At 37.9% G+C, this 23928-nt stretch overlaps 1 protein-coding gene across 5 annotated transcripts in view; it reads left to right on the top strand.

Moving 5' to 3' along the window:
* Positions 1-23928, top strand: part of KLHL13 (kelch like family member 13) — an 81342-nt gene that overhangs the window by 6606 nt on the left and 50808 nt on the right. The window contains exons 2-4 of one of the 5 annotated variants that reach the window (XM_062006716.1): positions 3638-3702; positions 12231-12289; positions 15864-15932. In XM_062006716.1, the coding sequence (XP_061862700.1) occupies positions 15910-15932 (23 nt within the window). In that variant the 5' untranslated portion in view covers positions 3638-3702; positions 12231-12289; positions 15864-15909. Of the gene's footprint in view, positions 1-3637; positions 3726-9567; positions 9657-12230; positions 12290-15863; positions 15933-23928 lie in introns of those variants that run through there. The other 4 variants (XM_062006717.1, XM_062006715.1, XM_062006719.1 and 1 more) reach the window with 4 other exon arrangements.

Genomic DNA, 23928 nt, shown 5'->3' with positions numbered 1-23928 from the left:
GGCTCTTATGTTTGCTGTTCTAAGCTCATTTTATACAGCGGGACTATTTCCATCAAGATATATGCCCAATGAATGTATAAACTAAAGACTTTGTAGACTTACACCTCCAGACTGGAATCCATGAATGAAACACTTGAGCTACAAAAGAATCGAAGCGTAAATCTAGATAATTCAGCAATATTGCATTTGAATTTACTAGATTGCTCGAGTTGCCTTACATTGCTCTGTCAGTGGCCATGCAAATGAGAGCAGTCTCTTGTGGCTGCTCACATTTGTCACAGAGGAGTAACAATAAATGTGTAGGCAGTCACTCTCTGTTGTTTGTGAGACCTGGGCAATATAAAACACTGACATCTCTAATGGTAGAAGGGGTGGTGTGGGGGGTTTTGTAATCCAGGTGAGAGTTGGTACCACATCTTTCCTGTGAGTCTGAACATTTTGTCCTTAACGGCCAAATAGGGAGTTTTGTTGTTTTTTAAAGGACAGCAGTAATGATCATGTTATTGGCTATCTTGAGGTTGGTAAGAGTGTCATTAACTCAGTTACCTTAGTGATGTTGGTGATACCGCTTGGTACAAGAAAGCCTGGCCTGTATCTTTGCAAGTAGGCTAATCTTTTTTGGGGGGCATGGTTTAGCAGCTTATTTTGGTGTAAGGTTGAATATATGGAGAAGTTTGCAGTGAGGCTTTAAGTGGATGGTGACACTGCTCCCCTGGCATCTCCTTTTAACAAGAGGATAGAGACCCAGAGGCTGCTTGTGTGTGGTTTTTTCCGACCACAATTCCTTAATTTTATTTTACTTTTTCTTTATTCATAAAATGTCTGATCCTTTACCTGATGGATGGACTTCTAGCAAATGTGCTAGTTTTGATTGCTATTACATTTTAGAACTAACTTTTTTTAATAACAAGAAAATTTTTATCACTAATAAGAAACAATATTGTATCAGGTGTATTACTTAATACTGTCCTATCTAGTCTATCCTCTTAATTATTTTTGTCCCCTGTTAAACTGATGCTACTGTTTAAGAGCCGTGGTGATGGACCAAGACCTTGGTGTGATAGTGCTTCACATGCACAGACCAAAAAGACACTCTCAGTTCGCAAAATGTGTTACACTACTGTAGTCTGTCTTTCACCTGTTATTTTTGTGGGGTTTGTGTCTGGTGGTGGGTGGGGTTAAGTAGAGCAGAATAACAAAACAGTTAACATCCTAGGCAACATCTTAGTAGGCATATAGTCTAGCTTTAGCCTATGGTGGTTGCATTTTTCCCTTTCAAAACTTGTAGCCCTAAGGCAACCTGATAGATTTTGCCAGCATCTCTTGCCTATCTTCAAGGGTAAAGGCTTGCATACAGTGTTACAATAGGTGCTCGTGGTACCTATTGGTGCTGTCCTGACTCATGGAGCTCTGAGTTATATTATCTCTGAGAGAGAGCAAATTACCTCCCTGGAAGGGGCTGAGCAAATGAGAGCAAGGCTTACTTTCCTCTTAAAATTAATTCCTTGAGTGATGGTGAGTGCGCCAAGAGTCCTAGTTTCTTTCAGGATGCTGGCAGGGGTTTCTTGTCTGGTTTTGCTGTTGGCCATCATTATTGGTTTGAAGGAGGAGTAAGTGTTTCAGTGAGAGTGCTGTAAACCTTACCTCTGGCAGCTGAGACAATTATGTGAGCTCTTCTGCAGAATGCCAACCAAAATAAGCTTGGGTGGTTTAAACAGCCTAAATAATCACTCTTTGTATCAGTTGATCCTGAGTAAATAGGTTAGAAAGTACTTAAGAGCAGCTCAGCTGGTAGCCTTCTGGCAGAGAGCAGGGACAAGCAGCTGAGGATGCTGAGCTTTTCCATGGCACAGCTGTATCTAGAGGAGGAGATCCAAACCCGGGGCAGAGGCTTACAAGCTAAGAGACTGTTTGACAAGCAGAAATGTGGCTTCTCCCTTGCAAATAATCCTGTAATTGCAAGTGAAATGAGAGGTGCAATTCATAGTCCTCACAGGGAGTGAGTGTATTTTCTGGTTAGGCTGTAGTGATCTGCTGATGTGGAGTGAATGCAGTGCTGGTGAAATTTAAATGTGGTTTATGGGGATGCAGGGGATGGCTGTAGTGCTAGTTGTAGTTCTGACAGTGCTGCCAGGCACTGTGGGGTGTGGTGTGGGATTGCTCTGCAACAGTGTCCTGTCCTCCTCACTTCTGTACAGAAAAGTCCATGCTATGATTATAACCAGCTTCTGTTACAAGTTCAGATTGTTTATTCATTAGTAAAATTAATGGTAGGAGGGAGTTGAGCTGGAAAATGTGAATTTGCAAGAGAAGAGGTTGCATAGCAACACTTTATAGTCCTGAACATGGAATTAAGAATAAATAATGTTGGAAAAAGAAATGGGGGGAGGAAAAAATGAGTGGGTTGGAGGAAAAACACTGCCTTTGTGTTGACTTTGTTGTTTCAGTGCCATCCCAGATGTGTCTAACAAGTCTGACATTGTTCAAGATTTTCATTACTGAGAGCCTTTCATAAGACCCTCCACTGTGATGCTTGTGTGTGTCACTGGAGTAGCCTGACACGGCTTTGTGGAGATGGCAGGTTATGCAAAATGCTCTGGTGGGGATGATGGGAGTTCTGGATCTTAAGCTGAGTTTTAGAGAGCTTCATGCCACCAGGAACTACCTTCTAACTTGCCATCTCTCTGACTTTCTTCACCAAAATAACCTGAGAGGTTTCCTGATGACTTGTCTCTGTCATTCCTGACACATTAATAGTCTTTGCCTTTTCTGAGAGGAAATGTAGAGGAAGCAAAACCCATCAGCGCTGTTGCCAGCATCTCCTCACTCTGCTTTACCTTGGAATGAATACAAAACCTGACTGCCGTTGCAGAAGACAATCCTGCTAATTGCCTTTTGCATTTTGATGTTACTGGCAGGTGTTTTTCCTTTTTAATTGGGCATACTGTCTTTCAGCATTAGAAAGAAAAGCAGTGTCTCCTCTGAAATCCTGCTCTCCGTTTTCATTCTGGCCAGTAAGGTGGCTTCGAAATTGCTGTGAAACATTTCCCTGTAGCTTTGTGATCTTTTCAGTTCTATTGTGATTGGTGCTCTTTTTGCAAGCCCAGCCAAATAGCCTCCTGCTGTGATAGTAACTGTAGGGTGAATTTATGAAGAGCGTGCTTAACTTAGTATCATGATACAAGGTATTACTTCTGTTAGGACTTCTGTAGCTCCTGTGACTTTTATGCATTTAGTGTTTTACGTAAATGGTGGCTCTGCTTCTGAGACATACAGCGAACTCTGAGACTAGCTTGAAAGCAAAAATTAGTTCTGACTTTTTTCTTCTGCACTATTGTTAAAATGGATTTTATTTGAAGCTGTGGTCTTGCAGCATTGTGTATGAAATACTTAGTGCACATGGAAAAGAGCAGGACACCACAGATTTGTAGTGAGTTATGTGAACTTTCCCTCCAGGCAAAAAGTGAGGCTGTCCAATTTTCCACTTACAGTGGAGACAGAGCTCAAAGAGCTGCAGAAGCCAATAGTTAAATCTGTTGGAATTGCTGTACCCTACAGTCCTTTAAAATAACATCTGCAGTGAATAACTGTGCAAACATGTGTGACAATTTTTTTCTCTTCCTGAACCTTGTTCTAGATGTCAAAATTAACCTGGACTACTTGGGAATGGCGAAACATAGCCCTGGGATCCTGCCATGAACAGTAAGAAAGTTGAGATGCTTTGTGTATGCAAATAATATTTTTTTTTTAATGGCTAAGCCCCAGTGACACTGTTTCTGTTCAATTAGCAGCAACATGTTGTGTAGTTCAATGTGGACGTACTCACAGCTTTTCGTGCAGTTAAGAGCCAGTGCAGTAAATCAGAGGAGTAGCCCAGTAGGGGAGCATTCTTTGGGAAACAATTCTGGGGATTTCTCTGGAGATGGGGAAGGCTGCTATGGGTGGTGTGTTATGAAATTAGTGAGATGATAGCTGAAGAATGCTTTCCTGTAATGTGTAATTATATTGTGAGACTCCATTGTTATCTAGCGTGTAATTATATTGAGACTTCATTGTCACAGCATATCTTGAACACAGATTAGTTTGAAATGTGATTAGACAAATTAGTGGGAGAAAAAAATTGTGGAGTGGTAAAGATGACATTCTGGTTACAGTTTGTGGGAAGTCCTTAAAATGCTGACTAAGGGAAGCTGTCAATGTGCAGTGTTGTGTTACTGGTATCACTCCTGAACTGGCTGCTGTTGGACAGGTACCTTGGCTAAATAGGTCTTCAGTGTGATCTTTCATATCTGGCTTGTGTGGGGTGTTTTCTTTACATGAAATTAGTATTTAATAGATGTTGATTAAATGATATATGCATCCAAGAAAGCAGGAGCCTTTAATGATACTTTGAGTGTTGATCAAAATACTCGGATATTTTTCTTTTGTTGGTAGCCTGAAACTTTCTAGTTTGAAGGATACATAAATATTTATGTATGTACATGCTCTGTATTCTTTATCTAGCTTTTTATAGATGTTGCAGTAGGCATCCTTAATAGATACATTAAAAATTATTCTGATGAATTTTCCAAGTACAAAATAGATGACTTAAGAGAGATTGTGTGGGTGGGTTGCACGCTTGTAAAGTATAAATTTTCAGCAGACAGTGTTGATGCTATTTGTCATCCTTCTGAGACAGAAATTAGAAGGCCTTTGTATTGTGAAATATCATTATTTGGATATAATTAATTGGAAATGAACAATTCTTGGAAACTCATATCTAAACTCTTCACAGCAGTTTAAATGCTTGATATAGAATCATAGAATATGTATGATTTTATATCTATTATGATATATATCTAATATATATATTCTGTTCTCTCTATATAAATCGTATATAAATGTTCAAATGAAAACTATTGAGTTTTCTTTTGTAGAAGTCTCAGTGTTAATATCTGGGAAATATTACAACTCTGCTTTTGTGAAACCACTGTGGTTTTTAAATTGTTGTAGATCAAGTTGTGTAGCCTTGGGTTATTTATTAGAACAATTGATAAAGACAGGATAAGTTGTTTAGTTCTTTGTACAAAATAGTGCAACACAAGGAAGTACTCTTAAAGAGTGATTGCTTTCAGCTTTTTGAGAGGTTTGTTCAGCTTAGATTAAAAATATAAATGTGTGTGTTTGTAGACAATTAAATAGCTTTGAAATATTACCAGAATGCAACTAAAGCTTCAGTTTACTTTTTTCTTATCATGAATAGACTGAGCTAACAATTTAAGCTGTGCTGCTAAGAGATAAATCATTCATTCATTTTAGACTGTTGTGTTTAGCAAGCTTCACTGTTGGAAAGGTAAGATGGGGAACTTTGCTGTTCACAGGTTTACTCTGACAAAAACTTGTGGTTTCTTGTGGAGTTGAGAATGTGTATGTAATGTCAGAATAATCACACATGCATAGTGTAGTTAAGAGAAGCTTTAAGGATGGAAATGGTACAGATTGTGACATGTAGAATGGTCTTGGGTTTTTTGTTCCCCGCCAGTCAGTTATGTAAAAGTTTTGTGGCTTCTCTTCAGGTTTTTCTTTCGAGGTAGTTATTGGAGACAAAGGAGCTGGACTGTTGTGCTGGTGTTCAAGGTCGTTGTGTTTGCAAGGTTCTTAATGTTCATTTCTAGGACAGGTAGCATTAGTCCAATCTTGCTATTAATCCTGTAGTGTTAGAAAGTGTCTACATGCTATTAAGTAACAAGGTATGTTAACAACACGTGAAATGCATCTTATTCAATTCATGTCGTTTGTTTGGCTTATGATAAGCTGGTGACTGGTGTGTGCTATGTTGTGCTCTGGATAACCTTATGACCCAGTGTTTCTGGAATTATCAGTTCAGTGGTGGTGTCTTTTGAAGGTATGCTCAAAATAGTTGTTAGAAAACAGAGGAAACTAATGCCTTTAAGTTGATCGGCAGGCTGGTGTTACCTTAGCTTCCACCTTCACTCATTAACAACACTCCAGAATTAGTAAGCTCCCTGATGGTGACTGATGTTTGAAATCATGCTGGCTAACTTGATCCAGAAGCATTTTTTTCCCAGACCTTCATTTGCATATATAGATTTATGTATTTTTTTGCTAGGAGACGGTTTAGATCAAGTCTGCAGGTAAAGGACATGGCTGATGAAAATAACAGCAGGTGGGAAGGTTCAGAGTTTAGTGGAAAGTGATTCCAAGGCAGCTTGTCACAAGGATACTTGAAGGGTAGCTTAAGGAAATACCGTGGATTTAATTTCTCAGTGAAGCAGATGGCTCTGATACTCTGGCATGTGATATAGGAGTGTTGTACCAACAGGTTCTGCAACAGAAAATGGGAAGGTGGGCTTTAATATTCTGAGCTTTTTTGATTTTATTGTCAGATGATGTATGCTGACTATCCTAAAGTCACTTCTGAAAATGGAGCTTTCAGTATACTGAGGTCTGTTATTTTACTAGGAAACTGCACAGGATTTTATATCTTATTATCACTTGTTTCCAGTCTGGGGTGAAGTGGCCTTTTCGTTAACCCTTCCAGAGCAATGTTTAGTTCATGCCTCTAAATCTGTGGCATACACTCCCCAGAATGGAGCTCCTGACATAAAGAAGCAATCAGTGTAGACTGAGAGTCATAACTCTGTACTTCCAGGGCTCATGAGAGATAATAATTTAAAACCTTCCTGCAGTCATAACTGCAGAAATCCCCATTGCCTTTAATAGAGGAATGATGTGAAAGTTGTCTGCTTTATGAGGAAAGGCTGTTGGGATCTGGGGCTCTTTAGCCTAGATAAGAGGAGACTGAGGGGGGATCTCATTAATATTTACAAATATCTAAATGGTGGGTGTCAGGAGGTTGGGGCAGCACTTTTTCTATTGTATCTAGTTACAGGACAAGGGTATAATGGGAAGAAGCTAGAACCAAAACATTCCATTTAAGCATAAGAAAAAACTATTTTACTGTTGAGATGAGGGAGCCCTGGCCCAGACTGCCCATGGAAGGTGTGGAAGCTCCTACTCTAGGGGTCTTCAAAACCCATTTGGACACGTTCCTGTGTGACCTGATCTAGGTGGACCTGCTTTGGCAGGGAGGTAGGACTAGATGATCTCTAAATGCCCCTTCCAACCCCTACCGTTCTATGATGATTCTATGAAACAGGAGTTATGAATATTGTCATCGGCAGGGACCTGTTCTGGATTGTAGGTGTAGAGATAGCTGTACAATGAAAACAGCAGTCCAGGCAACTGCCACTGCCAGACCATCTGTGTGCCATGAATGACTCTGAACGATGTTTGGAACTGCAGCTGTGGATGAAGAGTTTACAGTACAGATGTTTAGGCCAAGGGCAGAAGACAGAGAACATTACTGCTGTACAAGTGAAAAAGCTGACGTGAACCCAGGAGAGTTACTAACCTATCAGCTCTGCATGGCTCTGGCAAGGAGCTGGCTTGTCTCGCTTGTGCATTCCTGTGTTTTGGAACACTAGTCCCTGCTACCTCATTGTCCCCTCTCTGTGCTGGCACTTTAAACTTACTGTCACTGCGATGTGTTACCTGCAGCTGCCTCCTTGTCCCCCTGTCCTTTCATCTCAGGCGGAGATTGCTTTGTGTGAAACTGGTCTTGTTAGGGTTCAGCCTAATGGGACAGAAGTCCATTTGTTATGCTGTAGTTACTGAAGGTCCCAATTTTGAGAGTATAATATAGAAGCGTCTGATATGGCAAAGCATTTTCCTGCTGCCTGTGATGCCAGTTTAAACTGCAGTTTTTTTACTTGGATGTGACTTATAAGCAGTGTATTCGTGATTTGATCTTCAGTGAACTGTTTTCTCTTGCTCTGATGCATGATTTATTTTATATTCCTGAAATAAGTAAAATAAAATTTTATTGAACACATTTTTGAAGTTCGTTAACAAAAGACAAGATGTAATTGCAGTTAACCAGAGTGCCAGCATTGCTTTTGGTGGGAAAGCATGTAATACAATTGCAAAATTTCCATTAGTATACGCTCTGTTCAGCTACATAGAGTTGTACTTCAGCAGTTTATTGGCTTCTTGTATGACATAGAGTTTTTCAAAATGCAGTACCTTGGTTGATTGAAGCAAATTGGTGGCTTCAGTTGTATCTCCTGTAGTCTAAGATATGAGATTTCTTTTGTGTGTAGGCTTGATTTTTATTGAAAATGTTTAAATACTTATGTACTTCTGGTTTGTAGGTGGAAAATAGTAATGGTTCTATCTGTTAATTATTGATGATCAGGTGTTGTTTGATCTATGTTAATGCTGCTCTCAGGTAATGTAACCCTGATGCCTGTTAAAAAAACTGGGAGGCTATGCTAATGTCCAGAAACATGTACAAAGTTCATGCTGAAAACGGCCTACATCAGTCTATTCTTTATCCTATTAAGATAAAAATATACTTTTAGCCACATACTTCTCTGTATTTAGAGAGAGATTCTCTTGTTATTACTACTTATTTAGAGAGCAAAGCAGCTCTGAAGAGTGTATTTGAATGTCAGGTTTTATCAGCAGCTGCTAAAAGGAACAACGCTGCTTTCCTCTTCTTCTTGTATGATTGTTCCATGGGTAGTTGCTCTATGGATGCAGGGAATATGTGGCTGCCCTCAGGTGAGGGAGATTGCCCTTCTTCCCTGCTGGGAGCCAGCGTCAGCTATGCCAGGCACTGCTTGCTCCCCATAGTCACTTTCTGTTGAATTGTGCAGCTGGTTGATTTATTTGGTTCAGCACAGGATAGGCAAGTGATAGTCAGGTCAAACTAAATGTAATGCATTATTGTTCCCAGGCTAGAATTTGGCCTCTTACTCCCTTTGCGTTTAGTCAACAGTCTAGTTTTCAGCAGTTCTGTTTTGTTAGTTTTCATTTTCATTGGTTCCTGGGCTAGAGAAAGGACTGTGTTAATGTGGTAGGTCAGGCTAAATCACAGCATCTTCCAGCTTTGTGTTTTCTGAGCATCACTGAAAACAGCTTGCCCTCTGTAGAAATGATGTATTACTGAGGTCTGTCCTCTGACCTAACAAGTGAGTTTTTTGTTAACTGTATGCTCATGTGTTTGCCACTGAGGTTGTGTAAGTTGATTCATTTAATGACTTCCTAGAGTGTGCCCCTCATGCTTCATTGTACACTCTAACATGTCTTTTGTCCCTAACTTGCTGTTGTTTCTGAAGAGCTGAATGTAACTGATACAGATAACCTACATAAGCCATGTTTATTGCGTATCAACTATGAAAAATCTAGAGCATTCTCACAGGAGACAAAATATAGGCATAAAAATAAAACAGCTTCCCAAAGTGTCTGTGATTTGTGTGCACCAGCATATGTCCAACACATACAGTGTTTTTATTTACTTCACGGAGTTTGGATTAGAATTAGTTTGACTTCTCTGTGAAATCCTAATCAATTTTGCATGAACCTTAGCCACACACTTTTTACATTGTCTTTCTAAATTCATCCTGAAGGTCATTTAATGTACTGAGTTAGATAAATTTATCATTGTTCATAAATACATGTCTCTGCTTTTGCATATCTTCAGAAATGCCAAAGTGTAACAGCAGCAACAAGAGCAAACACCAGAAATGGAAGAGAAGTGAGGAACTTGAACAGCAGTGAGAAATTTAGCTCTGAGCTCCTGGCAGGAGGAGGCAAGTTAGCGCTGCTGATTAAATTTGTCCTTTCTGTGGATGTAGTGAGTAGCTGTAAAGTTGTATGCATAGGTGTGAATTTCTCATCTTTGTGTAGTGGGCATTTAGAATCATTTAGTGAGGATGGAAAAGCTGCTAGCAGCTGCATCATTACAGTTGAAATTTAACTAAAACTGTTCTGAGTATAAAAATCTTATTTGTACCATGGAATTTGAACTATCTGAATCTCTTTGGTAATGAGAATTGGTAAATATTCATGGAATTGGAGAATTGTTTGGTTGGAATAGACCTTTTATAACCCCCCCAGTTCCCTCAACTACTCCTCATCAGGCTTATGCTCCAGACTCTTCCCCAGCTTCGTTGCTCATCTCTGGTCATGGTCCAGCACCTCAAGGTCTTTCTTGTAGTGAGGGGCTGTACGCTGAATACAGCACTTGAGGTGTGGCCTCATCAGTGCTCAGTACAGGGGGACAATCACTGCACTGGTCCTACTGACCACACAATTTTTGATGCAAGCCAGGATGCCCTTGACCTTTCAGGAATTCGGATCTAATTTTGTTGGGCGCAGTACAAATTTACTGTGTGCTACTAACTTTACTCTCTGTAAACGTTAAGAAATTTGGAGCTAGGTTGACTTGGAGTGGCCTGTTTAGGGAAATTATGTTAAGATGGGAGTAGTAAAAAAAATTGCTTTTATTTGTTAATAATTGAAAGGTGAAGTTTTCTTCCCAAGCTTTAAACAACCTTATTGAAAAACAGATTAAAGGAACATATTTTTGACCTCACTGAGTAGATGAATGGGAAGAAGATGCTTAACTCTGTACACAAATCCATTTGTGGTGCATGCTTGCCCAAGAAGAGACCAACTTTATTTATTGATTAGAATTAATTTAATCCTAACCTTAGAGTTTGGTGAAGTTGAGGGACATCTGTCTTTTGATCCCTTCATGCTGCTGTGTAGTATAGTGTTTGCCTCATGAGAGAAGCCTGTGCAATGCCCACAGGATGGTGAAACAAGGGATGAGACTGCAACAACCATCCTAATGACATTAACCACACTGCACATCATGTAGGACTTCACTTTCCTACCATCATACTCAGAAATGGCTATTTACAGTTCAGATGTAGACTTTTAAAACATCATTTATGATGGAAGATAAAGAAAATGTAGCCTATTTACTTAGCAGACTTATTTAACAGAGGAAAACCTGACATTTCTTTGAAACTACAGGATGTCCTGTGGTGCAGCAACACCAGGAGTTAAAAACCACTTTTTTTTACCAGCTGCTGTAGCATCACTGGGAGGAAGTGGGCAAATTATATGCTGTTAAGCAATTCTGTTTGATGCTGTCTCTGTCACGGCATGTTGAAAGTATTGCAAAGCACTCACTGAACTTATTATTCATACTTACAAATATTGTGTGTGATTTCCTTACACTAAATGTCCAAATCTGCCTTAAAGACATGAAATTTTAGACAGCCTCCTAGGTTAGTGTTGCTCATGACCTACTTTCTGAAGTCAGAAATTTATTTGTAATGGTACAGAGCAATTGGAAGAAAGAGGAGGGTTTGCCAGAGTTTCTGTTTTCTATTTTATGTAAATTGACCTGTTATTTCAAATCCATTACACATGTACTGTTTTGTGATCCTACCTAAAAGTACTGATTTAACTTTTGTATGTTAAAAGTACTAATTAAGAAATAGGAGTTCATGCTTTGGGCTGTGAAATAACAGGAAATTGCTTTAGAGAAACATCTAATTAATACAACTACTAATTTTTTTATCATTCATTTATTTTTATCAGTGTAAAATATATAAAAGTATAAAAATTTGAAATGTGTCTTTTTAAAGAGATATTGCCTAGTTTATATTTTGTAATGCTTGCTGCTAAATGATGTCAGCTAATTGAAGTATTAAACTTTGCCACTGTCCCAAATGGAAGTAGAAGTTCACTTGAATATTGTCTGATATATTTCATTTTGGTTAACAACTGTAAAATATCATACTCTGAGACAAATAAAAAAGAACAAGGAGTTGTTTATCAAATAGAGTAGAGCTTAAAAATGGGAGTTGTTAAAATTTTGGCCTCTTCTGTACAAATTAATGTGATTACATCTTGCACATAAGTGATTTGAGCTGTTTCTTTCCCTCTTAAAATAAAAAGGTGGCTTTAATGAGTCACAGCTTCCGCTTTAGTAAATTGTTCATGGGATAGGCAGGCTCAGGAACAACTGGGTTAAACCAAGAGATTATTTGAAAAATCTAGGGCATGTGGTCTCTCTGCTCACTTGATTGGTTTTCATAATTCATCCTTGTTTCCACAGCAAAGGACAGTGTAATATGTGAAAACAAGAAGCAGGTTTCTTTCTTTTGTTCTCCTTTATCTCTGTAATTTTATTGGAGAAAGTTAGTGAAGGGGGAGGAAAGTTAGTGAGGGGAAAGTCCTATTGTGTGTGAATGTTTAGAATGTGAGTCTTGGTTTGTTTTGTGAAAATCCATGGGATCTGCAAGGCAGATGTTATTTTGGGATGTCTGTCTGTGACTCTGCTTCAGTTCTTTTCTGTTTGACCACAGGTACATGAAGAACAGAAGAGATATTTCCGCTTATCAGAGATGATGTGGAGAGACACGTTGTGAGTAACTGATATGTGTTTTCTAAAAAGCCCATACTGCTAATATGGGAATTAAGTGTTATTTTTTTCCCCTAACTTAGAATAACTGTGTCATTTGCATAAATTTTCTTTGGTTCTGAAAAGGTGTGAATCTCGAGCCCTTCATAGAAACTGTAGACAAAGCTGATGACCGAAACAGAGATGGAAGACAGAGCAATAGAATATGTATTGTTTCATAAATAATTAACTGTGATGCTTAACTTCTCTGTAGTGACCAATCTACCTAAGGCTTTTACTGTTGACTGCTGAATGTGTTCTTAATATCAGTAAAAAACCCCGACATTGAGTATATAGATAACCTTTAGCAGGGTTAACTTGGTACTCACAGAGTATCTTCTATTAAGCTTACAGGTTCCATCTATTCTACATGACAGGATATTAGCACTTTATTGTCCTTGTCTAATTTAATTTGAATTGGAAGTCTCATATATTTGCGATTAAGAAGATGGGAGTAGTAACTGTCAATAGAAACTTTCCTCAAAGTTCATGGTTCCTGTCTGCTGGAACACAATAATATTCTAGGAGCATGCAGCTAAACTTTGCTCCCAAAATATTACAGAAAAGGAAGAACCTTTATGACGGAATATCACTGTGCCTAAATAAATACTTACAGGATTTTCTTTTATGGAAACAAGGTAATTTTTTATGATCATAATTAGGTGAAGCAATGTCTTATTTGTCAGACAGACTCCATAAATATGCTATGTTTCTCATGCTGTAGACTGATCAGCCAACTCTTTCTTTTGGGGCAATTAGTCCCCAAGGATTTCTTTATAATAGTGTCTTTGCCAGGTGCTGGTTTCTTTATGAAGCATCAGAAGTCCTTGTGCTGATTCAGGAGATAGTATTGATTTGGTTTACTCTGTGACCTTGAGATGGCTTGCTGTGGCCTCAGTCCATGGAGACTTTGTGACAGTTGACTGAGTAGCAGTGACAATATGGAATATTGTTTAATAATGTAACTTCGAAGAATAATAATCCACATTTTAAGTAAACATATTACTTTCTTTTGTGAGCAACCAGAATAGTGGATTATTTGTTTTCTCAGTCATGGCACACATTGTCCTCCTTGTTCTCAGGTTCTGGTCAGGGTCTTAGCTTAGAACTTGTGGGCAGAGCTTCCTGCTGCAGCTCCTTGAACTGCTGTGGTCTGCCTCTGAGACAGTCATCTTCTGGCAGTTATGTAGGACTTGCTAAGGGATCTGCTACTTCCTTAAGCTGTTTCCTTCATGGATGACAGTGTTCTTAAAAGCATCCTTGTTTAAATTCTTCAAACTCAACAATAGAGATTTCTTCTGATAGTAATGAGGTGAGGGAATATGACCAAATACTTGATTTAGTTCAGATTCTTTAGCTTCGATGTTTTAGGCTGCTTCCTTAGGACAAAGGAGCTTTTGATAACTTAAAATCTTTACTTTTAAAAAAAAAAACCAAAACCAAAAAACTCCTGTTGCTGTAACTTTCTAGAAAGTATAATGGTGAATGAAAAAGTTGAGTGACCATCTGATCTGAACAGACTTACGTAAGTTCGTGCTTTAGACAGGTACAGTCTGTTAGAGAAATACGGTTGTATTTCCTTGCCAGCTGGGTGTCACTTTACAGAGCCTGGAAAAAAATTGCAGTTGAGAGAGGATTTATTTTTTTTTTTTAAATGAGAGATCTCTGTTGTTAGCAATTTAATTGGAAATTGGAATTTGAACAATCTCCTTAATAAGAAATATACTTTAGGTATGAATGTTCCAAGTGCCAGTCTACATGCCTCAAAATATTTTCAGTGCTGCCACAGTTACTGCTGATGTGTACTTTTTTTTGAGTATATTTACAGATGTTGACTATATTTCAGTGTGGTAATTTTCAGAAAAGGCTTTGTGAAAAATAGACAACAGTTGTTTCATGAGGCTAGCATTTAGTTTGTACAGATGGTTGCTGTTAAGGAACTACTGGTTGCACAGCAGTCAACTTTTCATCGTCTTCAGCATATGGTTGGGTCAGGTTGTGCTCTGAATCTTAAGAAAGCAGGTAAGGCTTAGAGCCAGTGACACCTGCCGTGAACAGTTTCTGGATTTGCCTACATTAAAACTCCTCTGTGTCAGCATTAGTAGCTGCAGTAACAGGCAACATCTCTCCGCCTAGTTTCATTATTTCTGATGGGATTATTGCAGGGATGAAGATGGATGAGATACAACAGGATAGCTTGTGAATTCTATGGAGTTTAGTCCTTGTTGCAAGGTGCAAGTATAGGAGCTGATATATTTTCACAGTTCTACATGGTCCTAACCTTGACCTTAACCTCTGTGCCGTAATACCTCTCTGAAGCAGTATTTATAGTTATATAATGTTTGTGGGTTGTATAATGGAATATACTATCTACTGTTACTGGGTTTTTTTGTTGTGGTAATTACTGTGCAGTATTTCAGGTTAAAAGTGGAAAAATGTTTCACCTTTTGAATGTTCAAGCAGCAAGCTTTAAAGGGCTTAAAATATGTACTTCAACTTAGTCCATTAAATTAAAGAATAGCTTTTCTCATAAAGTGAGAATGTACAATAAAAGCTTTTTTTGTTCAGTAGTATTGACTCCTACATTCCTAAACTGAAAAAATAGTAATTCCTCAGTATCCTAGAATATTTCTACAGTTTCAAGTTAATTATTCAGTACTTAAACCAAAACAGAGGCGCTCACCCAATTCCCTATGCTGATTTTCTTCCTGATAACTGAATGAAGGTGCCTTATTATACTTGACATCTGCCCATGTCTGAGCAAGCCTAATTTGTGCAGTAGTAACAGGTACTTGAGCTGTGCCCTGGGTAATGGGTAGGTTAGGGGTGTATGTGACATGAAAGGGATATGTTGTACCTAAGCTATTCAGTTTCCTCCTCAATGGACTAAATGTTCCCTTGGCCTTCCCTGATCTTAGTAACCACATAAAGCTTTATGACCTTAAAATAATTGACAGTCAGCAGCTGGTTTCTTACCAGGATTTTTTTTCACTGCCAGTGAGGAGAGAGTGGGATCCAACTGTCATAAGTCCTGTTGTCTTCCTGGGGATCATACAGGTTTTTTTTTGTGTACTGTGTTGCTTCTGTATACTTTTTTTAAAAAAATCCATTCTTACCTAATACAACTTTTGTCATTTCACCAGTTTGGACATTTGTAGATGGTGAGGAATGAGCTTTAATATGCTGAAGTTGTAGCTGTAGGTGACTTGTATCAGTGAAAGGCTTTGTGAGGGATGGAAAATGCAGGTGAAATTCAAGTCCTTTACAGAACACTGAAGATACGGTAAATGTGGAAGTACTCAAACATTTTAAGAACATTTCTACATCCAATTGATGTTTTTGGACCAACTAATAAGGTTCATAATATTTTGATTCATCTTGCCACAACTATTTGAGAGCTATTTGGTCTATTTTGCCTATCCAGGTATGAAATTGATTAGATGACTTAAGCAAAATATTCCTTCGAATTATAAAACAATGATTTGATATACACACCTCAACATTATAAAAATTCTACTTTCTGCTACTTCACTTTCAGTGCAGTGTTTTGAGACTGTCCTTGCACATCGCCCTGACCTGGTGTCATGTGCAGCCACATGTGGAAACGGTGAGTTTTGGGTCTCTGGCCCATTGTGATGTGATGCTCTGTTACAAGGTAGTTTTTTTTTTGTCTTCGGAAAGCTTAAGAGCACTGAAGAATGAGAGGGAAAGGGGCAAGGGAGAACCCTTCTGCCACCTGTAATGCATGTTACAGTGCATGGGACTCCCCAGCCTGGTTCTTCACAGTTTACTGTCCAAGACCTGAAATACAGCATGAAGTGGTAGATGTGGAGAAGTGCCCTTTCTACAGTCTGGAGAGACATGTCTGTGGGGTATACTGGATATGAAATGCTGGTAGGGAAGCCGTCTCTGCTCTTGGTGAGGCTGTTGGCTACGAAGCCACAGCAGGCAAGTGGAGGCATTACTTTAGACACAAGGTACAGGTCAGAGGCAGCGTCGTCTTCAAGGACAGTGGTGTGTAGAGAGTGGCTCACTTGAAATGAACTTCAGAAATAATTCTCAAAGAGAGGAAGGGCCTCTGATGACTTGTGGCAGACAATTAGTTGATTATAGTTTCTGGCTATGTATTGTCTGACATGTCAATGAGTGTATGAGCAGACAGGTCTTTTTTTAAACTTTAATTACAGAAATATTTATATTAGTTGCCTCTCTGTGTTTGCTTTGAAATTTAACAATGTCTCTGCTATTGTCAGACTTGTTGCTCTTAGAGTTCAAATTAGGAAGCCCTTAATGGCCAAACCACGGATTGACTGGAGAGCCAAGATCCGTTAGGGCACAGATGCCGGAGTACGTAGGCAATGAAATGATCCCATTTTAGCTCGGGAGCACAGAGGCATGATTGTGTTTCTGCAAATGTTACACAGAGATTGGAATTGCTGAATGGTTTTGAGATAATAGGTTTGATTGCATTAAGTCTGTATAAAGGTTTTTCTTTGCCTGTGTAGCAGCTTTAGCAGTTTATTTTGCTGTCTGTACAATGTTTTACTAAAGGTCACTGTAGCTATGCAGGGAAACTCTGTTCTGATTTGGTGCAAGCATCTTTCTGGAACATTTTGAGATGTGTTAGGATGATGAGGGCAAGACAGTAGATCTTTTGGAGCTTTGCACTCTACATATTGGTGATGCTGCCATTGGCACCTTGTATCCTGCATGTTCGACTGTATTTTTCACAAGCCAGATGTTAACATTGCTTTAATAGTGCTCTGTGTACTGTACAGGCTAGTTTTGCAGTAAAGCACTTTACATAAAACACAAACTACTTGCACTGATTTAAAATATGGTTTTGTATTATGGAGTTCAGTGTAGTGGATCCTGTTCTATTCAACAGTGTCACTTCCTTTTTAGTGTATGCATCTTACCTGAAATTACACTGCTTGTAAATGGCATTTCAGGAAGTCTAAACTCATCTAGCATATGCTACTGCTGAATAGCTTTGGAACAGGATGTTGATTAATTTTTTAACATGATAAGGAACACTGTTGGAGTCTTTTCAATTAAAGAGAAGAATCCTTGCAGAATATTTTTTAAATGTCTGGTGCCCTCTTCCAATACTTCGCTCCTGAGCAACCTTGGCTCAACAGATGTTGCATCTGGATATTTGCAGCTGGATCAGAATGGCCTCTGATGAAAAGGTCTGATTGTGGTATTATGCTGTAAGGGTGAACAGCAATCAGCTTGCATCTCTTATCATCTTTAGTTTTCATGGCTTTTGATCAGAGAATCAACTTCTTGTACTGGGTTTGCAAGAGGCAAAGTAGTAACATAACAATTGCTTCTTACTTGGAATTGTAACGCTTACCTGACAACCTGGAGCTCCTGCTTCTTGCTGCAAAGCCTTGCAGTTAGTCAGCCTCATTGGAGACAGCCTTGTGTTTTAGGTTGTATACAAAAATAAATTTATGAACTTTCTTATGAAGCACATTTCTCATTTTTTAAACTTAATTCATATGAACGACTCAGTGACAAGTTTATTCTTCTGAATTGAAAGATGCTGTCTGTGCCTTTCCGTAATTCCATGTACGTGTGAAAATGCTGTGAAAAGTACAACTCAATAACTAGATTGCAGAAACTCTTCTTTAGATAATACACTGTTTGTATACCAGCATTGTTTGTCAGGTGATATTCAAAGGTGAAATAAAACATCTTTCATCCAAAGCGCTTAGAATGAAAAATGAAGGAGCAGATGGGGATCTATGGAAAATCAAACTGAGTGACTAAGAAGAAATCATTGCAATCTATCAGCATTCTGACCATTGTCAAGTGCCATGGTTGTTTGTTTTGAAGGAGAAATTATCACTGTTTTTTTTTAAGGCATTTTTGTGCTGAAGGGATTGCATGAAAGAAAACACAGAAGGGCTTGTTAGATGGTTTGTCAAGGGTTGATCTAGTGAAGGAGAGCAAATGTTACAAAAACAGCAAAGCTGTTTCTAATGCTCTGAAAGGCATTATAAAACAGCTTTTCTTGGTTGATGTGGTGAGAGGAGCAGGAGTATTGTATGGATGTGCTGTAGTTAATGAATGTGACTGAAGGAATAAGACAGGAAGACATTTCAGATGTCTCAAAGGTTTCAGAAATGTGGAGCTTTTGGGAAATTGGAGTAATTTAATTTTGTGAAAGATGGATTTTACTGGAGTAGATAACAAGGGAGGACAGGATACATCTTGACAATGTTAGAGAAGCTCTGGAAAAAATTGTACTTTTGACACGAACTCTTTATATAGGCAGCATACACTTGTGAAAGATGGCTTTTTTGCACTTTACCCAAATTGATTTGATGACATAAAATGATAGAAGACATTTGTCAGTGTAACTGCATTTCTTTAAGGCTCTTGCTAGCCCAAATGTTGAATAAGTTCTTTAGAGAACAGCACTTTTTGTGTTTCCTATATGTTCATTCTCATGCCAATGGAAAAGATCCTGCAAACAAAACACGTTATTTATTCCCCCCAGCAAACAAATTACCAGTCAGGCAAAATTGCACATCACTAATGATGTTGAACTGCAGGCAACACACAAAGCATAACTGTAGATCTGTCCAAAGACTCAGGTAGGATGTGGTTAGAAAAGAAATTAAAAGATTATTTTGATATAAATATTGTCATGTTAACCCAGGCTTTATAATGTTAAAATGCCTGAAAACCTAGTTGAAATTTTAATGTCATTTTCAGCCTTGATGCTTTGTTAGCAGAGAGAACCACTAGTAAAGGTCAGTGATTGTTTTTTAAAAAGTTAAAAATTGTTTTAAAAATACAGACTATTTTCTTTGGAATACTTTGTAGTGATAAGGAAAAATTATGTGTATCCTTGTGAAGGGGATGTCTCTTATCTTCTCTGCAACTACATGTTATGTTTCGGAAACCTGTGGTTAAATTCCTCTCAGCCTTTTCTGAATTGAACAAAGATGAGTAATTTAACTAAAAGAGCAATACATTTTTTCATTTAATTTACTTTTTGTGCTTCAAATTAGACCCAAATCTGCTATCATTTCTGTTCAGGCTTTTAACAGTCAAGGGAACAGCAAAACTTTGGTGCACCAAAGCCTTGGTCCTTGTGCTGAACCAGAATATTATGATTATATTTCCTCCTAGATGTCCTTGTGTTCTTGGGGCACATTTAAATACAAGACAAGTTAATTAAAAATTAGTATCCTAGATTAGATCCTGTTTTTGCAAGCCAAAAGAGGACTAATTGAAATTTGTGATAGTCAAGGGAATAGCAGAAATACAAGCAACAGAGCTGAGCAGTGGAGAGTATTCATGCAGAAAGATTTTGTGTGCAGTAGGAAGATTGGGATAAAGGCTTTTCATTGAGATGAGTAATTTTTAGATTTTTTTTTTTTTATTTAACATCAGACTTTTCAGTTGGTGCAATTTATTCTTGAGTAATTTTTTTTTCTTCTGCTGTTGATAGCCTTGACATATTTCTGTAAACCTCTCAAAAAAGCAGTATAGAGATAGACAGCATGCAGATACTTTTGGATCTGAATAGATTTTGGAACATGGCTCATCTGCTTTGTGGCTTTTCTGTGACTCATTTTGTTTCTTTGAACAAAAAACCCTACTTTTCTGATCAAGTACAAAAGGTGGACTCAGAGATCTTTGGCAGCTATTTACTGCAACTTCATGTGTTCTCCCATGTTAAACACTTCAGTGTGGTTGCTCTCATCTGAAATTACATGTTACATTTTATCGCCTTTGGTCAACAGTTTGTGGAGTTACTAACTTGTTCCGCATCGTTCTTTCCTCAGAGGGGAGATGTCAGCAATGCTTCATGACAGGTACGCTGCAAGTACCTGAATTCCAGCAGAGACAGATGTCAGTGGCGTTTTTCCAGGATTGCAACCTGGAAGCCTTTTTTTCCCATCTGGAAAATTGAGGCATTCTCAAAGAGCAAGTAACTTAAACAAAAAGACTAAGTTAAGGAGTTAATTTCTTCCTCAAATGTGATTTTCAGACAAAGCAAAAAAAGAAACCAACCCAGCTTTAGTCTTAATAGTTCTCTAATCCAAGATTTCTGTGGATTTTTATGATTTACTTCATCCAGCTGCACTTGCATCTGCTTTTAGGTATCTGAAGACCGATTTTAGAACAAGGAGACAGAAACAGTTACTTATCAAATCTTTCAGTCTGCTTTTTGTCTTAAAATGTACTGAAATCACCATTTAGCATTTCCTGATTGCAATCTACCTGTTATTTAATCTTTTGGTACTTATTCTTTGTTCTAGAAAGAAAAATCACAGAATTAGGGCAAGAGTAGAAATGCTCACCTTGCCTCAGAAGAAATTCCAACAACCTTATTTCAATGTCTTCCTTCTTTGGAAAAAAAAATCATAAGAAAGGAACAATTATATTTTAACTAACTGAACCTGATTTCAGGAAGCTATAAAATTGTTTACATTTTTATCTTGTGTTGTACTTTGTACACCTGTAATAGTTTTATCTGATGTGATTAGTTTTTTGGAGTGACTGCTTTCATTCTAACGAAGAAGGGAGAAAAATCCGTACGCCTCCAGTGCAGTATCCTTCTGTAGAAGAGAGATGTGTGCTGTGTCTTTGTTAGTTTTGGTGCTTTTTGTTGTTGAATTAGGTACTTCATCCTTAATAAAAAAGAAATGATAAGCTTAGATGCCTGAAGTTCATAATGAAATAGCTGCTGGTCAAAAGTTTCTGGCACTGTTTGTCAGGGAGCTTCATTGTGCCAAGAATGTGAGATTTATTTGATTTGTTTTCTGAGGATGTGACAGGGATTTTGAAATGTAACAGCATGAAGAAGTGTCTCAGGAAGGAAACAGTGTTGACAGGATTTGTTTTCCCTTGTAGGTATTGAAAATATTGCTGCATCAAATGGCATTGTTCATGACTAGCAATTTTCTTTTAATTCCATTTAAGACCTCTACATTATTCGGTTGGATTCTTAATGCCATTTAAGCCTTTAATTTAACTAGATTAATATAAAGAACTGTTTTGACCATTCTTATAAGAATAAATGCTCAATTATTTCTGTTCCAAAGGCTGTATTGATATTAAACCTTTGTTTTTTAGACTAAAGAAATCTAATAGAGCTGTTTCTTTAGTTTCATTGATTGAACTTGTGTACTTTGAACTCGGTCTAAACAGATAATTCATGGGACAACAGTATAAATTATTGAAGCCATGTTTTGACAGTAGCCAAACAATTTCTGAAGAATGATCCAACTCATCAGTATGCTGCTCTCTGCTTCCGGGGGGATTTTTCACTAGTTGTTTGATCTTGAATCAGATTTTCTGCTTGTTTTCAAAACAGACACACAAGTGCCTTTTGTCTGCTTATGGTGACTTGAGCATATTCAGTCTCAAGTTTCGCTTTTCAGACTTCTATATTAGTAAAATTCTTGTACACTGCGGTCACTCAGTGAATGCATAGAGCCTTTTAATAGTGGTTTGGTCAGTCAGTTCTGCTTAGCACAAAGAGTGGCTGTTTAATGAATAACGCTGTAAGACTTGAAGAAAAAAAAATAGAGTTTGCCTTAGAGGAGAGTTATGTTCTCTTTGTCCTCAAAAGCTTTCGGTGTCTAGTAATCACAAACACTACCTCTTCGTCCTATTTCCCTTGAATTATTCTGTTGTACATGATTTTATTTAACAGTCATACCCCACTCTATCCATATCAGTGATGTTACAGGCATTTTCTCTCCTCTTTAGGTCCATGAATTTACATCCTTCCTTCTTAGGCATATGCACTTGACTATTTTAGAAGCATGTTTTCATTTCAAATGAGAATATTGGCATTTTCGTATGAAGCCTTTTGAATATATTCATGCAAGAACTAAAGTTAGCAAATAAAGAGCTGGAAAAAATCCAGTGGATTTTTTTGAGGAAGTGACAAGTTTCATATTCCTTGGGCACTTGTGTTGGTCACAGCTGGTCTCAGTATTGTGTGTATGACAGTATATTTGTTCTTGTTTGGGAGGAAAGGATTTCTTAACCCTTTCAGTAGAATGTTTTCCTCAGTCAAACCCTTTTGGAATGGTTGGTTAAAAAAAGTAATTTGGAAAGCTAAAAGTGTTTCCAAATCACTTTTTTTAACCAACCATTCCAAATGACTTAATCCTTACTGAAGTAAAAACTGACTGCTTTAATGTTGTCTTCCATTTAGATAAAATATGTTTGGATTTTTTTTTCCCAAGTTTGACTAGGTAAAAGTAATGTTTTCTCTTTGGAGTATCTGAAAAACAGCACAAAAGTTGCTCTTATATGACTAGAAATTTATGTGCAGGCTTGAATATTTTGGAAGCATAACATAGGGTGTACTCCTATTAACTTTTTTGCCTGAAGAAAGGAATGATGGTTCAAAGCAGAGACATTCTCTTTCATATTTAAAAGCTGGTTTTTGGTTTTGGTTCAGGTATGTTTATGGGTTAACTGCAGTTAAACTCCCTCTGTACGTGGTTTCTGGATCCTAACATCTGTCTTAATGCAGCTTTGTTGTGTATGGTTTGTAAACCAATGCCTTTGACACATGAAGTATTTGCAATTTGATGTGGGAAGTAAATAGATGTGGATCTAAAATAGTTTATATTATATATGAAGGCAGTAAGCCTACTGCTTTTAGTGAGATGGGTAACCTTGCAAACTAGGCTAGCTGCTTGGGGAATCAAGCTGCTTTGTGCTGTGTTCAATACTGTATGAGCAGTTTTTGCTGAAGGGATCTCTCTGGAAAGTTCTCCAGCTGGTGACATGTTGGTAGCGGTGTAATGACATCTCATCCTGATTGTCACCTTCTCCTTTTTGTTTCTGTACCTCCATCTTCTGTCTGTATTGGTTGTAACTGTTATCTTGACGGCAAGTGCTGTGCGTAGTGTTACGAGTAACTGTTTCACAGCTCATTTTGGTGTGTGTTTGAATTGATCCAGCTGAAAACAGAGACTTTATCCAAAGTGATTTGGTGCTTATAGTAAGGTGCTTTAGCGTCCTAAATCTAAAATAATCTGCTCAAATGGTGTGTATAGTGTTCTCCCTTTGTGGGAGTGTGGGATTTACTTTTCTGCATGCAATTTATCCGTTGTGCCGCTATATTTAAACTGGGCCTGTCACTTCTGTGTGCAGACTGGCATAGTTCTTGAATTCATAATGCACAGAACACTGAAAAACTTTTAACTCCTGTTGTTTCAAAAATTAATCATTTTATTATGCAGTTTAACCTGCCTCAGCTAGAAGCTGATCATCTAAATAAACACTTTTGAAATAAAAATTGTCTTGAAAGGCAACAAAGCTGTCTTAAAATTTCTTATTCTTGTAAATGCTTTTGGTGCTAATGTTCAGCCATAATCAATATCCTTCCCATATAGTGAAATATGGAAGAATTGCAGTGTTCTTCAGTCATAAAGGGAAGGGGAAGAAAACACAAAACTTTTATGTGTGCCCCTCTGGTTTAATTTCATTTTGCTGGTAAGACTGGAAGCCAACTAATTTTGAAAAGGGAAGTATACCTTTCTTTGTGAGTGCTAAATAGTTTCGTACTTCCTACATTTAAAAAGAAATGAATAAAAGAAAGCCCCCAAACA

The sequence above is a fragment of the Colius striatus genome, chromosome 13 (assembly GCF_028858725.1).
Source record: "Colius striatus isolate bColStr4 chromosome 13, bColStr4.1.hap1, whole genome shotgun sequence".
NCBI lineage: Eukaryota > Metazoa > Chordata > Aves > Coliiformes > Coliidae > Colius > Colius striatus.
The sequence above is the reverse complement of the archived record's forward strand: the minus strand, read 5'-3'. Positions and strand labels throughout refer to the sequence as shown.